At 35.5% G+C, this 22,840-nt stretch overlaps 5 protein-coding genes across 9 annotated transcripts; 2 read left to right on the top strand and 3 right to left on the bottom strand.

Moving 5' to 3' along the window:
• Positions 1 to 1,966: 1,966 nt before the first annotated feature.
• On the bottom strand, positions 1,967 to 4,361 carry LOC18053252 (DNA-binding protein DDB_G0278111). The gene is made up of 7 exons (XM_006449569.2): positions 4,216 to 4,361; positions 3,525 to 3,590; positions 3,333 to 3,385; positions 3,149 to 3,213; positions 2,506 to 2,597; positions 2,313 to 2,384; positions 1,967 to 2,213 (listed from the first exon to the last, which is right to left on the bottom strand). The coding sequence occupies exons 1-7, from the start codon at positions 4,216 to 4,218 to the stop codon at positions 2,175 to 2,177; spliced, it is 390 nt and encodes a 129-aa protein (XP_006449632.1). The 5' UTR covers positions 4,219 to 4,361; the 3' UTR covers positions 1,967 to 2,174.
• A 3,556-nt stretch (positions 4,362 to 7,917) lies between these two features.
• LOC18053251 lies at positions 7,918 to 11,092 on the top strand. Of its 2 annotated transcripts, none has more exons than XM_006449568.2 (2): positions 7,918 to 9,270; positions 10,699 to 11,092. In XM_006449568.2, exon 1 carries the CDS (start codon positions 8,130 to 8,132, stop codon positions 9,252 to 9,254), a length of 1,125 nt encoding a protein of 374 aa, XP_006449631.1. In that variant the 5' UTR covers positions 7,918 to 8,129; the 3' UTR covers positions 9,255 to 9,270; positions 10,699 to 11,092. The 2 variants fall into 2 exon arrangements, with proteins under 2 accessions (XP_006449631.1, XP_024046471.1); XM_024190703.1 differs by lacking the exon at positions 10,699 to 11,092 and adding an exon at positions 10,593 to 10,680.
• A 642-nt stretch (positions 11,093 to 11,734) lies between these two features.
• LOC18053250 (putative pterin-4-alpha-carbinolamine dehydratase) lies at positions 11,735 to 13,899 on the bottom strand. 2 transcript variants are annotated; one of them, XM_006449567.2, is made up of 7 exons: positions 13,753 to 13,899; positions 13,627 to 13,673; positions 12,905 to 13,002; positions 12,604 to 12,689; positions 12,399 to 12,522; positions 12,225 to 12,293; positions 11,735 to 11,986 (listed from the first exon to the last, which is right to left on the bottom strand). In XM_006449567.2, the coding sequence occupies exons 1-7, from the start codon at positions 13,798 to 13,800 to the stop codon at positions 11,898 to 11,900; spliced, it is 561 nt and encodes a 186-aa protein (XP_006449630.1). In that variant the 5' UTR covers positions 13,801 to 13,899; the 3' UTR covers positions 11,735 to 11,897. The 2 variants fall into 2 exon arrangements, with proteins under 2 accessions (XP_006449630.1, XP_024046472.1); XM_024190704.1 differs by having other exon boundaries at positions 11,893 to 11,986; positions 12,205 to 12,293; positions 13,753 to 13,895.
• A 509-nt stretch (positions 13,900 to 14,408) lies between these two features.
• LOC18053249 (coatomer subunit zeta-1) lies at positions 14,409 to 16,961 on the top strand. The gene is made up of 6 exons (XM_006449566.2): positions 14,409 to 14,587; positions 15,226 to 15,385; positions 15,742 to 15,889; positions 15,990 to 16,067; positions 16,446 to 16,530; positions 16,627 to 16,961. The coding sequence occupies exons 1-6, from the start codon at positions 14,585 to 14,587 to the stop codon at positions 16,684 to 16,686; spliced, it is 534 nt and encodes a 177-aa protein (XP_006449629.1). The 5' UTR covers positions 14,409 to 14,584; the 3' UTR covers positions 16,687 to 16,961.
• A 201-nt stretch (positions 16,962 to 17,162) lies between these two features.
• LOC18053248 lies at positions 17,163 to 22,735 on the bottom strand. Of its 3 annotated transcripts, none has more exons than XM_006449563.2 (8): positions 22,320 to 22,664; positions 21,230 to 21,937; positions 20,613 to 20,801; positions 20,412 to 20,503; positions 18,858 to 18,917; positions 18,663 to 18,732; positions 17,921 to 18,124; positions 17,163 to 17,778 (listed from the first exon to the last, which is right to left on the bottom strand). In XM_006449563.2, exons 1-8 carry the CDS (start codon positions 22,320 to 22,322, stop codon positions 17,398 to 17,400), a joined length of 1,707 nt encoding a protein of 568 aa, XP_006449626.1. In that variant the 5' UTR covers positions 22,323 to 22,664; the 3' UTR covers positions 17,163 to 17,397. The 3 variants fall into 3 exon arrangements, with proteins under 3 accessions (XP_006449626.1, XP_024046943.1, XP_024046944.1); XM_024191175.1 differs by having other exon boundaries at positions 18,663 to 18,729; XM_024191176.1 differs by having other exon boundaries at positions 17,653 to 17,773; positions 22,320 to 22,735.
• Between the last annotated feature and the right edge of the window lie 105 nt (positions 22,736 to 22,840).

Genomic DNA, 22,840 nt, shown 5'->3' with positions numbered 1-22,840 from the left:
GGGGGCCACCACATTACGGCAACCCAATTCCCAAGCGTCTATAGGGCTGCGCAGCTAAAAAGTGCGAGAGCAAAATTCTGTTTTCTACCCTTACGGGCTTATTACTTTCACTTCCGGTTAAGTTGACAAGCAGTCGCGTCTCCCTCTCAAATTCATCCAATAGTTTTTAATTAGAAGACAACGAAGCGAGTTACTCGGCCACCATGCAGTTAAATTTTCTCCATTAATCAATTTAAAGTTGAGTATCGATATTTTCCCCAAAAAAAAAGAAAAGAAGAAAGAAAGAAATATAGGTATCGATCTCTAATTGTCTATCAACATCACAAACCAACCCTCAAATTTTTGGTTCATAGTGATAATTGATGACCAACAGACATGTGAAAATTCTCTGTGAGTTCGTGAAAATTATTCAATATTTAGAGTTTCCAAGGAAAATATATTAATGACAAGGCTTGGCTGTCACCAACCACGTCGCAGAGTCACGACTCACGAGCAAGTTTGTCTTACGCTTTGGGTGCTTATAAGCAATCACAACTCCATTGAAAAGACTAAAAAAGCATCCAAAAAAAATCCATTGAAAATAAGCTATTAATAATAACCTATTACCCAATATTGAAATCTTATGGATGGTCGTGCTCGTGCCGAACGCCGAAACCGACAACTTGAATTTAGCCGCCGTGTTTTATACTTTACAACATGCTATTTTCCAACATATAATGACTTTTGAAGTCAGCTGTTCTCAACAGACAGACATTCCAGATGAAATCATTTTTCCATCAAATCCCGAAAATCGTGGGTGGGCGTTCGGATCGGGTTAACCCGAACCGAACCGAACTCGAAATTTATTTCGGGTCGGGTTCAGTTCGGTTCGGGTTAACTGGTGAAATCCGAACGGATTCAAAGCTTCAACCCGTTCGGGTTAAAATTCAAACCCGAACCGAATTTTCAACCCGTTCAGGTTGAAGCTTTTTTTTTTTTTTAAGATTCAGCTTTTAAAAATTAAAAATATATATACATTAAACAAAAAAATTCCCTATGGTGATGGTTAATTATTGCTAATTTGGAGATGTTGTGTTGAGTATTGATGGTGTTGGAGATGAATTATTAGCCTTGTTTGTCATGTGAAGATGTTTAATCATGCTTGCCATTTGCCATTTTAATTTTTAGATTTGTAATTTTTGTAGCATTATTGTACTTGACTACATGTTTTATGTTTTGTTAACTTTAAAAAGACTTATTGAAATGTTATTAAGGATGATATGTAGTTGATATTTGTTGTTAAGGATGTTTGAAGTTGAGATTTTTGAATTTTAAGTGGTGGTTGTTAGAATTTTTAGATTAAATTATTCCTTAAGGATGTTTGGAATATTTGGAATTGAGAGTTTTAAATTGTTGAAATGTTATTAAGGATAATTTGTAGTTGATATTTGTTATTAAGGATGTTTGGAATTGAGATTTTTAGATTTTAAATGGTTGTTATAATTTTTGGATTAAATTGTTCCTTAAGGATGTTTGAAATGTTTGGAATTGAGATTTTTAAATTGTTGAAATGTTATTAAGGATGATTTGTAATTAATATTTGTTGTTAAGAATGTTTGGAATTGAAATTTTTGGATTTTAAGTGGTTGTTGTTAGAATTTTTAGATTAAATTTTCCAACTCATTTTAACCCGAACTAACCCGAATTATTCTAACTCAAACTAATCCGAATTAACCCGAACCAAAATTTTAACCCGAATTATCAACCCAATCCGATCCGAATTGCCAACCCAAACCGAACCGAACCAAATTAAATTCGGTTCGGTTCGGTTCGGTTCGAGTTGGCGTTTTCAACCCGATTGGGTTCAATTCTCCAACCCGAATGGGTTGAAACCCAAACCGAAATCCGAACAACCCGAACCAAAACCCGATTTGCCCACCCCTACCGAAAATAATGCTCATGCTTCGTGCATACATGCATGAACGAATTCATGGGAATTTCAACACTCATGGAAGTTAATTACTAGTAAAATAACCGATACATAACTATAGAAAAGATTTGAGTATAAATAACACAAACCCGGTAGGTAATGTCAAAACGGTGAACCGTCAATAACAATGAAAAAGCACATCATAATTTCAATAACCATGAATAGCATTGTGTATCACACCATGATGACCAGAAATTACACAAGGTTAATCATCATCTTCCAAAACACTCCGGCGCCTTTGGATCTGGAACACAGTATAAAGCAAGACAAAAATTAGAAAAACATAGAAAGCCACAATCTGGTAAGCAAACACTGAATAGACAACAATTGGCAGATTAATTACTGTGACTTTGGTCTGTTTGGTGGTTTGGGTGTTAATCTGTTCCAGCAATGATATGAGCCTCTCTTCAGAAACCTACAAGTTAAAAAGATCAGTAAACCATGATTCTGATCTCATTGTCACTCAAATAAACAATGTTCTGACTAATGATCTGCGCATCCATCCAACATTGAGTACACAGTAAACAAAGGGGTACCTTCTCAACTATCTGACCCATTTGGGCAGATCTCAATATAATGTCCTCAACACCTCTAGCCTTCTCGGGTTTCACCAAAGCAATTCGAGCAACTGTCAAGATGATTATTAGCACAGGAAAAACAAAAGCACATTTCATTTGGAAATGTTAACAGCATAAAGATAAGTATTTTAAATGCTTTAGACCTATAACAATCTACTGCCCCCACTGAAATGCAAGGGGATCATTTCTGCAATTATTTAAAAAAAAAAAGAAATTGAAAAAAAAAACCTTAATCTTGTGCGTGTGCCTCCAGACAGCCTGGCCCTAAACCGAAATCTTGGCACGTTTGTTTATATTGACAAAATGCCTTAAAAGATTTAATATTCAATCCTATAAAGAACTGATGACCTGGTTTAAAACTTGAAAGTTTTGCAAGAACTTTCTAATAATAAAAGCATTTTCCAACAGCTAATTTTTCAAGAATCTGATGGGTGTATCAAAATGTCCCAGATGCTGCCCAACTCTTTCTGATAAAAGTAATCTTAGAAATTCACAATACACTGTCTATGCTCCCATATACTACTGGACATTGTTGCATCACAAACAGGGGAGAGAGGAAACACCCTATTCAGCAAGTTGAAAGCTCAAAATCCAAACTTACGTCTTTCACGTGCTTCGGTTGACAAAATCTGGCTAAGCATCATTTGTCTCCGTTCATCTGCCTCCCTAAATAATCATTCAAATCTTAGAATCAGCACTTAGACTTTTAAATAATAAAATTAAAAATCCACAATGTAAATTTCCATGAGAGCATATATATGAGTACCGAAATTTCAGAAACCCACCTCTTGGCATCTTCCTGAGCTTTCTGATGCTGCTCAGAATTTTGTTGACTCCCCTGTAGACAAACAAGATTTGATTATTAGTTCCACAACTGAAAATGGATGATAAGGCCTTAGTGATTCTTCAATGACATGTCAAAAAAGAACCAAAAATAATAAGAGGAAGAAGAAAGAGGAAAGGAGGTAATGGATTACCACGCCTTGTTGGGCCATGAGCTCTTGCATTCTTCTTTGTCTAATTGCTTCTAGTTCAGGGTCAGCCTAACAAAAATAAATAAAGGGAAAATTCAAACTCCAAAGCAAACGAGGTATGGACAAATAGATGAAAAAACATAGGCTAATTACGGGTTTCATGACTAAGATTCTGCTTAAACTAAAATCTAACGCAAGGTGAAAATTGCTCCAAACGTAAGATAACCCATCCAACAATCTTCAGCAATACGAAAACAATGGATCAAGCAAGAGCATTGTGTGTAACTCTTCAAAAATAACAGCCAACAGACGTTATCTAATAAAATATTCTGAAATTCCAAATCATGTTGTTTAGGTGTTAGCTCTCTGAAAGCATTTAAGCTCTAACGATACCCTCATAAAAATAAAATCACGGACAGAGCACCGAAGTAAGTATAATTAAGTTCAATTTAAAGGAACATTAAATTAATCTTTCAATTACTAATAATAAAAATTTAAATTTTGTCAAAATAATAGTCTCGATAAATTGAAACAAAACATCAAGAATCGGAAACGAATGAATTAAAGCCTAGATTTTTCATAATAATGTGCATGTGTTTAAATAATCGAATTCGACAGACGTTACATGAAACCCTAACGACTATTTGGATAGGGAAAAAAAATTAGTAAAGAAAAGAGAAGAAACTAAACTAACCATTTGATTTGAATGGATTGATGAGCAAACGCTGCCTACTCTGAACTCTGTTTCTGCTTCCTTCCCCTTGGGGTTTATGATTCGATCTCCGCTCAATAGAAATTAGAATATGTTTTAGGTGGCGGAGCCCAGCGTTTGTCGGACGCCATCCTCATACACCCGATATACTTCGTGGGCGTGGGACCCATTACTTCTTTTCTTTTAATCTTGATCGTACTTTATCATTTAGATACCTGTGTTTTTATTTTATCCACAAAATGCATTACTTCTATATTTTGTATCTCCTATCCCGGAAGCTCCTGTTGAAATCACCTGGTTACGTTGCTGCACAGCACAGGTCACAGGTGGGTGGCCAGTAACAGATTTAAAAAAATAATTTATTGTTGACTAAATTACAGAATAATAAGATGTAAAGTAAAAATTTTATAAGTTAATATATTTGTAGAGGTTATTTTGATGGGTTCGGCTACGTTGCAATTGTGATACCGTGTCACAGTTGTATCTAACCGTTGAATGCACTTAAATAGGTGAGGTCCACTAACATCCAACGGCTGGATGCAACTGTGGCACGGTACCACAGTTGCACCACAGATTTTTTCTATTTTGATATATTTGTATGGCTTATTTAGGGTAATTTTTAAAAACCTCCCCTGAGGTTTAGGCTTGTTGCAAGTAAATGGCGAGAATTGATTTATTTGTAAAAAACCCCCTACCGTCAGTTAAGTTTAACATTGACCGTTAGTTGACCGTGCAAAGACAATATTACCCTTAACAATAGTTTATAAACGAAAATAACTAAAAAAAAACCAAAATTATTAGCTATTTTACACTTTTTAAATTATTAATATTTTCTTAAAGTTCTTATAAAAAATTAAAATTAAAAAATTAAAAAATCCTCTTTAAATTATTGATATTTCCTTAAAATTCCTACAAGAAAGATAAAATTAAAAATTTAAAAATGAAATAGTCATAATCTTTACCTATGATATTGTAAATTTTTAGAATTGACAAGGATAAAATTGTCAAAAAATAGGGTTTGTGCTTTTTGCACCAATAATTTTGGTTTTTTTTTAGTTATTTTTATTTACAAACTATTGTTAAGGATAATATTGTCTTTGCACGGTCAACTAACGGTCAATGTTAAACTTAACTGACGGTAAGGGGTTTTTTATAAATAAATCAATTCTCGCCATCTACTTGCAACAAGCCCAAACCTCAGGGGAGGTTTTTAAAAATTACCCAGCTTATTTAATGGTTGTAAGTATTTATTAATCTTAAAAGTTTTTTAATTTTTTATTATTGTTTGGACTTTTTTTAAATAGATTTTTTTGAGATTAAATAACTTATTTTACCTCTACTAACAAAAACTTAAATTTTAAACATTTTGGAGTAGAAGTTGAAAACTTTTTTTAAAAATATTAAAATATTTAAAGTATTTATTACTTATTTGATAATTTTATTTCATTTATTTCATAACACAACTTTAAAAAACGTACCTACAAATGTAATTTTTTATTTTTTTAATAGAAACATTTATTGAAAATTAAACAACTAATTTTTTATTAGGTAAAAACTATACTTATAGAAACTCTATTTAAATAAATTCTATTTAAAAAGTTATACCAACTAAAGCCATAAGAGCTAAACTAAATAATAGTAAAACCACTCATACGGGTTACCATGGACTTTTATTTTATTAGTTAAAAGACGTAAAGTGCGGCATTTTATAATTTTCAATGTTTAAGTTTAAATTTTATGGACCTATGAGTGTATGGTATTGTTTTTATAGATTTAACGAAGTTCTCTTAATGAATTTAATGAGACTAATCAATTCTCTTTAATTTTTTTGAAATTATTTTATTAAGCGTGGGGCTTAAGCCCCCGTTGATCATAAGGTGGATCATCTGTAGGTGCACTTTATTATTATTCTTTTATTTTCATAGATACATATATATAAATTATGTACTCTTTTTCATTTACACAAAAAAAAAATTATTCTTTAACTACGTATTTATAGTGGCAAAAAAATATCTTATTTGTAGCCTTATATTAAAAATTGGCCAACTAAATAAAAAGTTATTAGTTAATAACTTTAAAAGTCTTAAAAAAGAAAAGAAAGAAAGAAAGAAAGAGTGAGTTATATTTAGAAGATAACAACAAAGGAGAGTAAGAGAAGAGGCAGTAGAGAAGAAAAAAGAGAAGAGTAAAAGAGGCAAAAGAGACATGTGAATTATCATTGAACTCCAAGTGAGAGACACTAAAATTAGAGGCACAAAGTCTAATGAAAGGACATGATGATTACAACATTATAATCCCAACATTATCACTTGAAGATGATGACTCAAATTCCTTCCACCATACTTCTACTTGACGACAACTATCACTATATTTCACCAAAATTAATAATCTACCAAACTCCATAAGAAAATTTAAAGACTCTTTTGTATTTCTCTATAAAAAAAGACATCTTCAAAGACAATCTCAATGTTTCCTCTACATCCACCCAAAGGCAGATTTTACATAATAAGACTCCACTGGAGATATTATCAAATCTTCTATATAACCAATCAAGATAAAAAAAATATAATAATAATATTAATCAATAGGATAGGACAAAAGCCAACAGCTGAAGAAGACGCATCAATCTCTGTCACTGCAGTACTCATTTCTAACTTTACCTTAAATTTTATTTTATTCTATTTTTTCTATTTCAAAGTTTATTACAAGATTGAATGCTTCAGTTCTGGGTTATTCTGCTAAGGGCTAAACCAACTAAGCTATCAAAATATCTTACAATTACCAGTCCCATCGACTTATAGTTGATCGTTGTTTTCTTCTTATTAAATGCCAACCTACCAATCTATACCCACTCAGGAAGAATGGAAGCACTAGGTTTTGTGTTGCATGTTATTGAAAAATGGCAAATAGGCCTCTATAAAAAAGAATCTCTATTTGTTGGTTCACTTGTTGCCAATAGATACCTAAATGGATCGCATAGATGTACCTGAATCACCTACCCCCGCGCCCGCCCCCACATAATCATCTAAAGGATATGATGCCCTCACTGAATATTTTTCCATAACTTTGGTTGACTTCGGCTGAACTAATCAAAATATTTTACAATAAGTGATTAGTTAAAAGAACAACCTATAGCTTTTGAATACTTTAAAACATGCCATATTTAGATTTAATCACAAAATAAATAATAAACGCTCCTAAACACTCTAAAGGATATCGTACTCAATTTATCAGAGAAACTAGGAAGTTACTCGATACAAATAGGGGGGAAAAAATTAAATTAGGGACTTATTTTATATAAATGAAGAAATTATGTGCTTTTTAAGAAGATATAAAAACTCAGGAATCTCAATGTTAAGAGCCCCTTTTAATTTATTGTGGTCTATGCAATTATTGAAGCGTAAAGAATTAAATATTAAGGCAATATTTATCTTTTACTTCCAACTATCCTCTAATTCACGCGTCTAGACATCATGACTTACGTTTACTGAAAGGAGGGAGTCAAACAGTCAAAGGAGCAGAAAATTAAAAAAATAAAAAATAAATAGTTTTGGAGTCACCTTAATATTATTTAATTGCAAAACTATGCAAGCTGCATCCAACTTTTTCTGGTTTTAGATCCAAAGGAAACAAAATCTAGATTTTGCATCCCATGATTTCAAGCTGCCCCCAGTCAGATCAACGGCCATAACATTCCCACGTACAATCTCAAAATCAAAGATCACTCACATTGAATCAAAACTCACCACTGCAAGAAAAGATTAGACAATAACTCACTTGCTCATTTAAGTCAAAAACAAACCCAAAGCTTTTAAGCTCCAAAAACGAAGACAGGAGGTAGTTCCCAAAAACGAACAAGTAGTTACATAGATCGAGCAAACACACAAGGAAACCAAATGGGTTTCTCAATGGGCTTGAATTTAGTTCTCCTGTTAGCCATGGTGGCCACCAATATCCTTTCCCTTTACCACCTCTCCTCCACCACCTACCAATCCCAGACAAAGGCCCCAACCCAGCAACAAGTCCCTGATTACCTTATACACCAGCTCCAAACCATACGCGCCACCATCAACCACCTCACGCGCCACCATCCTTCCACCACAATAGATACTAATTCAAAAACCACCACCACTATCCCTCAAGATCTCCTCCTCTACTCTCGCCTCTCCCCCATTGCTTCTTCTTGCCATAACCATCCCGATCTTCTTCACAATTACATGAGCTACACTCCATTTACTCTTTGCCCACATGACACTGACCTTGAAGAAACTCTCATTCTTCATGGCTGCCACCCTTTACCTCGCCGCCGTTGCTTCTCAAGAACCCCATCAAAGCCTTCGTCTTCTCTTTCTTCAGACCCTTTCCCTTCATCACTTCCTGATTCCAATGTCATTTGGAGTAAGTACAATTGCAAAAGCTTCTCTTGTTTAGTTCAAAAAAGTCCCAATCTTGGGTTTGATCCAGCTAGTGAGAAAAGTTCGTCTTTTTTAGCTTTCAAGTCTGAGCTTGATCTTCCAGTTACACAATTTCTAGACTTAGCTAAAGCAGCTAACTCAGTTATAAGACTTGGGATTGATGTCGGTGGAGCTACCGGTTCATTTGCCGCAAGAATGAAACTTTACAACATAACGATACTTACCACAACTATGAATCTTGGTGCTCCTTATAGTGAGGCTGCGGCTTTAAGAGGATTAGTGCCATTGCACGTGCCATTGCAGCAGAGACTGCCTTTGTTTGACGGTGTGCTTGATGTTGTGAGATGTGGACACGCAGTGAATAGATGGATACCTGTCATAATGATGGAGTTTTTGTTTTATGATGTTGATAGGGTGTTGAGAGGGGGAGGGTACTTGTGGTTGGATCGTTTTTTCAGCAAAGCTTCGGATCTTGAGAATGTTTATGGCCCGTTAATTGGGAAATTGGGGTACAAGAAGGTGAAGTGGGCGACAGCTAATAAGCCTAATTCAAAGAACAGGGAAGTTTACTTGACTGCTCTTTTGCAAAAGCCTGTCTCGAAATGAGATTCTAGTATTTCAGGTAAATTGGTATGCCGAATCAGAAATTGTGAACTGTGTGTTTTTGTTATTGCATTGTACCATTTACTAGCATTTTGTTGTTACCAGTTCTACCTTGTTACAATTTTTTTGTTGTTACCAGTTCTACCTTGTTACAATTTTGTTGTTGTTACCAGTTCTACCTTGTTACAATTTTTTTGTTGTTACCAATTCTATAATGTAGAAGTATATGAACTAGATCTTCATTTTTGAATCTTAAGGCATTGGCATAGAGGGACGTCATAATATTTGATTGGTTTTTACAATTCTTTGTTATTTCATGTTTTGTGGTGGCTTTCAGTGACCTGGGTTGAAATCGAAAATGGTTAGCCTGATTGTCAATGGCATTGGTTTGTAAGTTAGAAGTGAAGTATTGTGTGTACTAATTCGGTGTTCATCAATGATTTAAGGCACTGAAGCTGAGATTTTTCTTTCTCCCAGAAATGTGCTACGCTAGTTGTAGTATTTGTTGTGCTGAATTCTGATTAGTCTTTTATTATTGCAAGAGATTGCTTATTCATTTCACTGGATCTTTATGTTTTGCCTGGTGCATTAATTTTGACTACCTATGTGTAAAAAGTACAGATGAAATGTTCTACTGAAAAATCATTTGTCAGTTTGACATGCTGATCCATCCATCTATCTATTCAATCAATTTTCAGATTTTGGGGCTAAACTGAGACTTCCAAAGACATGCTGTTGAGTTTGGCTTGTCTTTTTGACTAAGATCCTTGTAGTTGTAAAACTTCATTTGAAGTCCTTAAGATATGACTGTGTTTCACCATCACAATAGGTGGCTATGCTTGGATTGAAGTTGCACTTGCACCCAGATACTATATTGGGCGCTGTACCCTTAGGTTTATGGGGATTACCAAGGCTGTGGTGTTAGTTCTCTAAATTGGTGCATGTGAAGGTTAGCTTATTAATTGAAGCACCCAACCAACAAAAAGACACAATCATTTTATTGTGTGGAAAGTTATCGGCAGTTAATATAAAACGTGCACATTAATTGCTTGGCAGATCACTCTTTAATGTTTATTGTTATAAACAACCTGCAGCATTTTGAAAGCCGGTAGTTATTATTTGAATGGCATGATGTTGTTAAGCTTTGTGAATTGAACTTCCAGCAGATACATTGGCCTGATGTTTTTTTATTTTAGTTACAATTCACTTAACCCCATCCCAACCCAAAGTAAAATAATTCCCCACCAGGGTTGGTGCGAGGGGATTCTAATCCTTGACATATTGCTTTTCACTTCAAGAGTGCAAACCAACCAAACCGTCCCCTTGGGACCGATTGGTCAGATTTTCAGATGCGTGCTAAGGCTGAAAAGCTAAATCAGTAAATTGTTAGCTTTACTTGGTAGCAGTTCCAGTTCATACCATTTCACAGACACTCCTATTATTTCAGGTTTTACTGTCAGAACAATGGCTGGAAAAAGGTTGTTGCTGTTAGATCTCTATTGCTTAAATGATACCTGTTAAGGATTCATATCATTTCCTGCTGAAGATGGATCCGCTCACTGTGGATAAGGAAACAACATATATACCATCTGGTACTTGTTGAATAGGTTAGTAGCAGATTCTTGAAGTTGTAAAAATCGTAGTGCTGAAAAATTTCTATTAGTAACTGCCGGCAGGTTGTATCATCATAAGGCTTCTAGGGAGAACGCCGTGTGGAACATTGCTACTATTCGCTTTACTCTTTTATTTATTTATTTTTGGTGATGGGAATTTGAACTTTTTATCCCCGTATGTAATTTCTATTAATTCTTTACAAGTACGTTGGGGAAGAAACTGCTTTCTTGTTGGAAAACAAATCGATGTTTGGACAGTCATTGAAACGGAGTTGTCCATTTGATGGCAAAAGCTGAAGGCAAAAGGCGTGTTAAAAGAAATTAAAAAAAAAAAAAAAAACAGGGAACAGGGAGCAGGGGAAATCTTGTCAATGAAGGTAGCTAGCAACTAGAAAGCTGCAGAGAAGGAACATGATGCTATCTCCCATCTTCATATATTTTTCTAACTGTAATAAGATCCACTTGCATAACCTACTCCGCCAACTGGATATCCCGCTTTTGCTACTTTCATTGTTTTATGAAGAACCCACAAGCCACAGCCTAGCTGGCTAGGGATTGCCTGGACTGACAAGAGGGCTCAACACTTCAATGGGTTTGATTTGTGGTTTGCTTAGGGATAGATACTCATCTTATACAAAATTCTAATGAAGTGAGATGAAATAAACAGACTATGCCAATTCAAATCCCCAAACAAAAAAATGTATGATGTCGGAAAGCAATCAAGCTCCTCTAGTGTTGAATTGTGATGTGTCTGCCCACCAGGAAAAACCACTAACCCACCTGACATAGTGACATGTTTTCTTAGTTCTTACTATTGACTGTTACCCAACCGAAGAAATGTGAACTGAAATCTTATATGGAATAAGGCAATCAAAAGTCAAAACCATCATCATTGGTGTTCGGGTTCAAAACATTATTCATAAAAGGAAGCCAAAGATACTTCTTCACCTCCTAGTTCTTAATAGGCATCAAAATTATGTTTGGGGTCTCCTTTAAAATGTTTTACAAAGCCAGCACAAGTTTTGATAATCTCTCAAGCAGAAATCTTTCTCCTCAGTAGGTGGTGCATATCAAGCCTATTGATCTTAGCAGCAAGTATGAAGTCATTTTCAGTCAGTCCACCTGTGCATATAAGAAGCATGGTAAAAGAATGTAAATTTGTCCATTCTCAAACCCAATTAAGTGTCAAGTAAAACTCACAAGAAACTTTAAAAGAAAGTAAACATCCTACATGCTAAATTTCCAGTAGAGAGATACCTCCTACTATTTTCACGGAGCTATGATGCTAAGATTGCAGAACAACACAAAAAACCAAAGAGGAAAGATACAGAAAATAGTACTTCATTGATGATGCTCTTACCAACTGCATGCGTCCATATCTCAATTTGTACATTGTTCCATCCAACAAGATGAAGGTCTGGATGATGACCTGCATTGACAAAAATATTGATGCTTATCTATATGAATATGTTATTGTGTCTCTAAAAATTATGAATCGAAAATTACAATGAGCCAAAAACAAGGTGTAAATTACCTTCTGCTTCAGCAACATCTGCTACAAGCTTAAATAACTCCAAACCTTTGGTGAAACTCTTCACTTTCAAGGATCGGTTCAGCTTCAAGATACCATTTTCATTCACCAAATCCCACCCTACCACCTAAACAATGTTTAACCGCTATGAGAAATAGATCTACAGAGTTTTAGAGGCAGAAATTAAAAAAAAAAAATGAAATAAGACCTTGGGCATTAAGTGCTTAGCACTATCTTCGGCCATGGGACGTAAGTCCTTTGTGTCGCATGGCACACACTTTTTAGTCGTCAAATCTAGCAAGGCCATAAAAGTGTATTAGAAAACACAAATAACATGTTTCTGAAAAAACATACTATCAAAAAACTACTAGGACCAAACCCTGATTTCATATCATAATCTGCACTCCAGTGCATGCTGGTGAATGCTAATTATGAAAATGTGGTAAATAAATTAAGTTCTGTGCATAAAATTGCAATATCTTTTGCAGCTTAGAAAGGTCATCACGCACCTTGGCCAGTGCAAAAGGTTCTAAACCCATACAGTGAGTTCCTAGATAGAAACAATCCCACACGATTCTGAAATATCTCAGTCACTCGAATATTGGAGCTGTATGTACATACGAATATTTACCTTCATATGATAGAATTCTAGAGGAAAAGAAAAGGGGAAAACTATAAAGACTAAATTTTTTTAAAAGGACAAAAACAATTGAAGAAAAAGTTAAAAGTGAAATGTCATCTTCCAAAAACAAGAGTAGTTCAGCATCAGAATTGAAGGGCATGGTAAATGGTATGAGGCAAATACAGAGTGGGTTGATACTAAGAACAATACTGAAAGATCTTATTTAGTAATATAACAAGCCAAAAGATCTTATTTTATAACAGAACAAGTTCATAATATCTCATTCGTGATAGAACAAGATCAAATGAACTTATTTTGTGATGAATATAATAAAAACATTGTGTACGTATATTCACCTGAGACTGTTATGTCAAGAAGTGCGCTACTGTAATGTTTCACAGCATCAATCTTATACTAAAAATGCAATCAGACAAGTGAAGATGCTCGGAACACAAAACCAAAAAGCAACATGAACTGGGTTGCTTTCAGATAGAATCCAAACCCATCAAAAACGAAAAATGAATGATACGTTTGTGATCAAAAGTGAATGAAAATAGAAACCCAGCAAAGGAAAAGCAAGAGTGCAAAAAGGGTAAGGCCGTAAATTACCGTCCATTACGAGCAAACAGGCTTTCAAATACTGATCGTAGAGGTACCTGCAAAACCAAAACAAAACTGATATACAAATTGTACAAGAGTGGGAGGAGAGAGAGAGAGAGGGGTGCTGGTGAGTACCTGAGGCCTAGAGAGAGAAAGGAGATGAGGATGAAACAACCGGTTCATTGGATCAATATGTAGATAATTGCTTACGAAGTTGGCGTCACGGCACGAACGTGTCTGCTCACTGGCTAGTTATTGCTTTCTCCGCCGAATACCTCCCGATATGATTAAACGATTGACAAAAGGGGTAGTCAGTGATAACCTTGACAATTTTATGGTTTATTATCGGAAAGTCCTTATTATTCATTTAAATAACTGTCTAGTCCACATATTTACTACTCGTATCATTTTAGTCCTCGACAGTCGACACCATTGCCATCCGTATTTACATTCGTTTTTGCCCCTCCTCCGTGCAAACTGGTTAAAATTTAATCAAGCTTGTGAATATATTATTATTATTATTATTATTATTATTTTCTGCTAACAAGACTGTTGGCACTTGACATGTGGCATGGCACTGGCTGGAGCTATAAATGATTCTTCAAGTTGTATAATAAGTATAACCCTATAAAATGAAATATTTGCTTTGCAAACTACGGCGACTATTTTGATAATTCTCACAGGTGCCCCCTCATCCGTCCCAAGTGACCCCAAATTTTAACTTATTTATCATACATACGGGGGGTACTTGAGTCATATCATTAATAACATTAGCGAAGTGCTATTTCTCAAAAGCTGTTGTAGAAGGCGTTATATTTGAAGACTTAGTATTGTCATGTTGTTCGCTCGGTTAATCAATAACCGTCCATTACGTTCTTCTCTGTATTGTAATCTTTCTTGACTCTCGGGAGTCTCAACGCTCGAAATTAATTGACTGCAGACGACCAGGTTTAATCGAACGACAAGCATGGTAAGTTTCTTCGAATTCTCTATTTGTAGTGTTAGAATTCTCAAGGGTTTATTCTTTTCTTATAAATTTTATGAGATCTAGTTGGCTATGCTTCGTTTTCGATGTCGACGATGCAGATCCGACTTGTTTACTTAAAATATGAATTGGTCTTACTTTTGATTCTTGTTTAATGTTCTGTAATAACTTTAAGGATGGTCCCAGGTTTTTGTTTGCCACACATTGTAGATCTTATATATTCTATAAATGACCTGGGTTTTATTGGTTCTACTGAAGTTGTGTATTATTTAGATTGATCTTAGTTTTTGATGTATTATCAACTCACTGAAATTGGTAAAGTAAAATGATCTAAGTTTGGAGATAATTGGTAGTCTTGTGCAGTTGAACTTCTGAATTGCTAACTGTGATTAGATCTCGATTGTGACTGGATGCTATAATGTTCTGTTTGAGCTGTTATTGCCACAACAAAGATGTCAAATGCAAAATTTCTAATTGATCAGTTTTAAGAGTGTTGTTAGTATTAATAGGCCATAGTTACATGGTCAAGGTTCGGTGGTTGCTTCTTTTTATTTGTAAATGAGGAGTAGAAAGGTTGATGTGAAGTGATTCGCATTGAATGGTGGTCTGAATATCTTTTGCAGGATACTTGTCCGTCCATAAAGAATATCCTTCTCCTGGATTCTGAAGGGAAACGTGTAGCAGTCAAGTATTATTCAAATGACTGGCCAACCAATAGTGCAAAGGAAGCTTTTGAGAAAGCTGTGTTTACCAAGACCCAGAAAACAAATGCACGGACCGAAGGTAAGCTATTTACAATTTGGTTTCTTGATGAAGTTTTTTGTTCTTATCTTGATTTGCATACGATGCAATTGCCTGTCCTCATATGCTTGTGTGTATTAGCGAATTCTTTTCATTTGTAAATGTCTGTATTTGTGGTGTATTTTCGCAATATATGGTCTGTAGTAATGCATGTGTGTATTTCTATCTCTTAAATATTCAAGTTGTTTGTGAATGACAATGACATCTCTTTCTTTACAAAGTTCTTAGGATTTTGTGTTTTCATTATGTTTCATGGTTTGAATAGTTGGACTAGAAAATGTTGTTAGTTTAATATTTTAACCTTTGTAATTAACTTGTTGCTACTTCTACATCTACAGCGGAGATAGCTATGCTTGAGGGCAACGTTATTGTTTACAAGTTTGTTCAAGACCTTCACTTTTTTGTCACTGGTGGTGAAGATGAAAATGAGCTGATCTTAGCCACAGTTCTTCAGGGATTTTTTGATGCAGTTGGTCTTCTTCTTAGGTTATTGCACTATGTTATCGTTTATTTCTTAATATAAATTCAAATTTGGTTAGTACTTACCAATTTTTGGACGTTCATTCTTAATATTTCTTTATTCCAGAGGCAATGTGGACAAGAAGGAGGCTCTTGAGAACTTGGATCTTATCTTGTTGTGCCTTGATGAAATTGTTGATGGAGGGTATGCAACGTGCTACTCGTTTATATTGTTAATCAACTTTGACTGCTGAACTTATCCAAAGTTGCCTCTGATCTGATATGATTTGCCGAGATTTAAAACATGGAAAGATTGCATCCCTTGGATTCCAAGTTTGTAAAAGTCTATTGTGCTGAAAACATTCAATTGCTTGTAACTAAAAAGCACATACATGGCAAACAACTTGTGGAGGATCAGTATGAGTTAGGCATTGTTATTTGAAACTGCCTATTGACATCTTTATCTTTAGGATTCTTGGGATAATTCAATTGGTCTTGTTAGGTTATTATTATATCCTTCCGATCACTAAATCCCCTTGATGTTTGTTAGCACACTGGCGTAATGTTTGTATGGCCTGTGCAGTATCATTCTGGAAACTGATGCAAATGTCATTGCTGGAAAGGTTGCAAGCCATAGTGTGGATGTTGGAGCTCCTTTGTCTGAGCAGGTATTTACACTCTGTTCTGCTATATACAAACCATCATTCTCCTTAAAAGGAAAATATTTCTTCATTATATGATGTGATTTTTATGTATATGCGCAGACAATTAGTCAAGCATTGGCTACTGCCCGTGAACATTTAACAAGATCCCTTCTTAAGTGATGATTGCACCAGAATAAAAGGAGAGAGCAGAGTTCTTGTATTTTCTCAGTTTTTACCATACATGATTTACCGGTTAATGAGCATCTCCAATTTTGCTTTCTTAATATTAGTAGATGATGCTGCCATTTGTGCTGTCAGAAGTGTTGTCCCTCGGGGGTTTGCTGGCGTTTTCGCATTTGAAGATTTTAATTGTGTAAACCTTGTATTGTTTGATCATTGAAAACACAGAGGACGGTGATGATTAAAGTATCAAAAATTAGTTTTGAGACATGGAATTGCCCCACATTAACTTCCAGTCGTAGTTGTGCGAGTGTTAATCTAACTGAATTAGGTGAAAGAAGAGAAGAAATAGATGGAAGAATCTTTTTTTTTCCCCATTTTACAGTAATTAAAAAAAAAAAAATTCCGTGGTGCTTGATCTTTTTATTTTTTGGGGATTTAAAACCGTTGCCACGACGGTTAAATGAAATTTGATGTTCTGAACAAAATAATTGCATAGAAATAGGAAGCCTCGCAGCTTGCAGTAATATATTTCCATGCCTTCTCAGACTGCAATGAAGATATATTTATTAATTTACACCAAGGCTATAACTTAATTTCCGTAAAATGAAAAATTGCGGAATTTAAAGTGGTGGATCCCGTTAAACATGCGGTAAGACATGACCCACCACACGAGACGGCCAAATGGTTTACACAATTAGTGGAAAAATATCACTGTATGAGAATGTAATCTGCATCGGAAATTATATCTCCAGCAGTTGGGGTCAAGTTATTCCGGACGTTTTTACGAACCTGGGCATGAGTCTCTGCCTCATGCTGAAACTTCTTCACTAACTCTTGCAGCTCCAGCTTCCTCACTTCAACCTGCTCTTCAGTGATGGGTTTCTTCAAGCCAAGGTAAAGCAGGCCAACCACAATTAGAACAACTCCTATGAAGAACAGAATGGCTGTAAACAATCCAAATGCATATGGTGTATTCTCTGCTCCAGGGATTCCATCAACATTGATACCAAAAAGGCCGGTGATAACAGTAAGGACAACACCACAGCCTCCGAAAACAGCCAAATTATGGGTTACTCGAAGGCTTCTGTCCTGAACAACAAAGTAACTTGAATTAATCGAGGTAGATGAAATTATTGACTGGGATATTTAAGATATCAGGATTCTGAATTTTTTTTTCTATTTTTTGGGATAAGAATAAGGATTGTGATTGGTTTTACGTTTTTGTACAGACCTGCAACCATGCACGAACAGTGCTTTGCATAACATCTTGAATTGTAAATAAGCGGCCACGAACTGCTTCTTGCTCCTCAATCATTTCCCTTGTATTCTTCCTTATCCCTTCCAACAAGGTTCTAGCTACATTTCCTCTCAAATGCTGATAAAGTTCAAACACAATTTCCTCTCTTGCATGGAGCGACCATTTCACTCTGATGACCTGGAACAGAAAATGAAAAACATTCAGAACGCCTCCATTGAGTACTTTAGCTTTTGGCGTGGAATCAATGATTAAAAGCCACATTATCCTTTCTGTAAATATTTCAGCTTCTCTTGTCCGTTAAATCAGATAAGAAGCGCTAACACAAGCCATCATATCATTAGAGTTTTAGATCCAAAAGGGTAACATGTTTACATATTCCAAATTTCCAATTTGTTCTTCCACTTCTTTTGGCAATCTGAAGGATGTATACTTCAGTTTGCAGGGGTATACTTCACTTTGTATGTGCAAAATTTTAAAATCACATATTTATGCAAAATTCACCCATCTCCTATGTAGCACAGAAAAAGAGACACAGAAGAAACAAACTCATTGAAAGACCCCAGTCGTTAGCAGAAGACGATAAGTAGGCTCACTGAAATGTAGAAAGAAACAAAGGAAATTGTCTAGCAGTCCATAAGTCACAATAATCCAAATTACTTTATTCCAGTTGATAAATTTATGATTGTTGCTCTTTCTAGCAGAGAAAGTGACATACCTGCCTTGATAGCCTTCTGACTTCTTGGTTCAAAATAATGGCAAAAAGATTCATATCTTCAAGGTTTCTCCTAATCAAAAAGAATTATTTTTCACTAAGATAGTACATCAATAGAAGTAATAAACTCACTTTTAGAAAAATGGTTTTATAATGAAAAAAAAAAGAAGAAAGAAAACGGAAAAGAAAAGAAAATACCTGTTCACAAACTTCAATTCAATCTCATCCGCAGCACCAAATATAGTCTTACGAAACAATCTAAAACATATAAAAGAATAAAAGAGGCAAGCCTATGTCAGGATATTCAAATATGCTTAGATAAAAATCATATCATATGCTCCATACTAGGGTAGAAACCATAAACGTGTGAGTATTTTTTAATGCACTGCAACTAATAAATTTTCCTCTAGATGAACTCATATATATATATATATATGGGAAACAAAAAAACTAGTACCAATAAGAATAATTATTACAAAATGTGAACAAGGAGTCCACAAAGAAAGAACCACCCCCAAAAGTTTAATAAAAAATCCATACAGTTGAGAACCATATCAGATGACAATGTAAGTATAGGGTCTAAAAGATTGTGAAAGCTTTACAACAAAGACATAACAAAAAACATAGAATTAAGCCAACACCCCTTTCTAGTTTAGATGTATAAAGAAGAAAGAAGAATTATGAAATTCCTTAGTAACTGAGCCCCAAAGAGAATCTAATAATCACACTCTTTCCCACAAAAGGATGACATCTTTCTCTAAATCTTCAAAAATCCTTCTATTTCTTTCAATCCAAATCACCCAAAAAAACCAAACATTTCCACAGCACTCTAGCTTTTTCACCTTTTCCAAAAGCATGAATCAGCTCTGAAAGCATAGACATACTAGAAGCTGGCATCATCCAAGAGATTTTAACTGCCTGAAACAATCTAATCCACAGCTGGACAGTGTTGTGACAATGTAAAAACAAATGATCCGCACTTTCACCATTTCTCTTGCACATGACACACCAAGAAGGAGACAAACACACATTAGGACTCCGTCTTTGAATAACATCACCAGTGTTAAGTTTACCAAGAGCCAATGACCAAGCATAAATTTGAACTTTACTTGGGACCTTAGCTTTCAAAACAGATGGGCAGGCTGAAAGTTCAAAAGAACTTATTCATCAATCAACTTATCGAAAAAGGATTTGCAAGAAAAGATCCTTGAAGGATTTAACTTCCAAATTCTTTTATCCTCTACCATAACATTAACCAAAATATTCTCCAATAAAGCTAAAAGAGCAGAAGCTTCTTGAATTTCTCTCTCATTCAAGTTCCTCAAAAAATTGAAATTCGAATTCCAATCTAATAAGGAATAAGCAATCATACTCTTGATAAAGGCATTGTGCGAGACAGAGAGTCTATAATTAGATTGGGGGAAATAAATGGAACATAAACTAAAATCACACTGCAATTATTTAAAGAAAAGCTTCAAGCGCATACTATTTTCATTGCAATTTATTAGTAACTTATGCTACTGTCTCTTACCAAAAAAGAAAAACATATACTACTCCCCTGTCATCCTTCGAAGCATGTCATTTAAGCCATATTAGAAGATAGAAAGCAAGATGTTGTTGGTTGCATGTTACTCACTATGTAAAGTGGGAGAGAGGGGCAATCATTAGTTAGCTACCAAACAACTATGACCTCAAGCTATGTTTGTGGAGTGCAAGGACAGATATGAAGCTCGAGATGAAATATACCATTACCTATCATCCCATCGAGAAAGACGGCAAGCTAGATGTGCAATGACTTCATGCACTGTCCTTGGTACATTATAACCTCCAACAAAAAGAAGCTCCTAAAACAAAGTAGAGCACCAAAGGTATGAAGTATGAATCAGCAATCAAGTAAGATTCTAATGATGCATGCAACTTAAATCATAGCTTTAGCATCAAAGAATGAACAACCTGAACTTCTGTGATACCGAGAACATTATTGCTTGATACAGGTCCTTTTACATGCAAAGCAGTTATAAGAAAGTTTTGTGCTTGCCAAGACCGGAGTACAATTGGGATATCATCCTCATCAACAAATGGATCACCAGCTGATTGTCCCAGAAGCTCAAATAGCAGCCCTCCAGCAACCCTAACCGGGACCTTAAATGAAGAAGAAAGCATTGTCAATAACCAAATGAAACACCCACCCCCCACCCCAAAAAAAAAAAAAGGCAAAAATTAATTCCATCCATCATAAGTTATAATCTGGAGCATATTATTAAGAGGTCTCTGGACAAGAAAATATTGCTACATCACTAATCAAACAGAAGACACAGATCCACACAAATCAAATAAACAAAAGAAGAGAATGTTTCCTCTTCATTACACACAGGATCTCCTAAGTTTAGATCCATAAGGAATCTTGTCATTAAAAATGCTACCCAATCTGCATATACACCATATATGTAATTCGGTTCAGGTGGGATCATCTACTAATTCTTACATCAGCTATGAATTGCTCATAATTCATAAACTTGTTAAATCCTGCCTATGACACGAGCATGATCAAAGTATAAGAATCTTTTTACCTCATACAGAAGGTATTTCATCCTCTCGCTTATCAGTCGACTTTCATCTCTCAAAGCTAAACTGACAGCAGGGTGCAACCACTGAGCACTATTGAGCCATGCTTCAACAGAAGGGTGACCTGCCGACACATGGCACCACCATACAGGCCCTGCTGGTCGCTCCCAGTATGGGGCAGCTAAATCTGCAACTGTAACGTCATCTTCGTCATCAATTAGTTCTAAGTGCTGTGAAGCCCATTCACCGTCAACTTGCACAGTTTGTACAAGTTCAGAAATTCTAGCCCAGCCAATAGGTACCCAATGACTGCCCTCAAACCTTGCAGCGGCATTAAATTGGCTTGATTGAGATAGACGATTATGCCTACTGTCACCCAAAGGAAAACTCTGACCGCCCCTCAATTCATCAAGCAATAGAGAATCCAGAAGCTTGTTCCTATCCGATTCTGGAGAAGCCTCACCTAGTCCTTCTGCTGGAACTTTCTTTTTTGAATTTTCGCTATCAGACACAGTCCTTGAATCAGATTTTGAGGTTACTGATCTTTTACGGCCTCGAATGAATTCAAAAGCACAAATAAGCCCGTCAGTCCAAAGTTCACACCGGGGCATGACATCTTTGTTAGCATATTTTTTGTTACTTTCAGGTTTCTTCATATTATGGTTTTGAGAATTCGAGGGGTCATCACTCAAGTTACTCCTCCGACGTTCCATCTATGGCATGCACAATTAAAAAATTAATAATCACGGGATAACATTGTTAGGATCTAAAACAAATCTTAAAATTAAATACGGCTAATGATATATAGATTCAAAACCAAAATAAAAATACAAAGGAAAATTGCTAAAGCCCCACTAATGGTCTAGAGGCTTTTAAGTCTTCGGTTACAACAATATAGACAAGCTGGAACTTTTCAATTGCGATTAAATTAAGCGATTTAAAGACACCGATTCTTGAACAGCTTTGGCGTCATTCGCGTTGTTGCTCAAACTATTACAAGCTATGGAACTAAATGAGATGAGAACTTAAACTGGAAACATATTAAAAGAACTATTCGGGGCAAAAAAAAAAGGAGAAGAAGAAGCTGCCTATTACCATGAACCTGAACAAAGGTTGCGAAATGACAGCGTCAGCAGGACCTGGCTGGCCTTAGCCTTACAATTGAAAAGCTACTGCCATAAAATGTTGTTTTGTGAGTGGAAGAGTACTTATGCTTCGATTGAAAAGAAACGAATATTAAAAATCTAGAGAGAGATTAAAGGAGTAGACAGACTCTTAGACAGTGAATCCTACTGAGAAAGAAGTCCTGACGTGTAAAGTTCGCAAAAATGCGCAACGAGGACTGCTGCTAACTTGCGCTAGCAGCGTATGACGGTTTGAGCTAAGCTTAAATCCACACGTTCGGCTCAGAGCTGACAAGCTCATTATTTGTCACCGTAAACGTCTACAGTTAAAACAGTTGCTCCGTTGGTCCAAAAGGGTATGTATGATACCGTGGTTACCATTTGTCTCTCCATTATCTGAACTGAGTAGTCTATGTACGTCCTAATCAGATAACGACAGTAGTTGTACCATGTCGTTACCGTGTTGGATTCTTTTCTAGGCGGTTCCCAACG

The sequence above is a fragment of the Citrus clementina genome, unplaced genomic scaffold (genome assembly GCF_000493195.1).
Source record: "Citrus clementina cultivar Clemenules unplaced genomic scaffold, Citrus_clementina_v1.0 scaffold_2, whole genome shotgun sequence".
NCBI lineage: Eukaryota > Viridiplantae > Streptophyta > Magnoliopsida > Sapindales > Rutaceae > Citrus > Citrus x clementina.
This window is presented reverse-complemented; position numbering and strand designations above follow the sequence as displayed.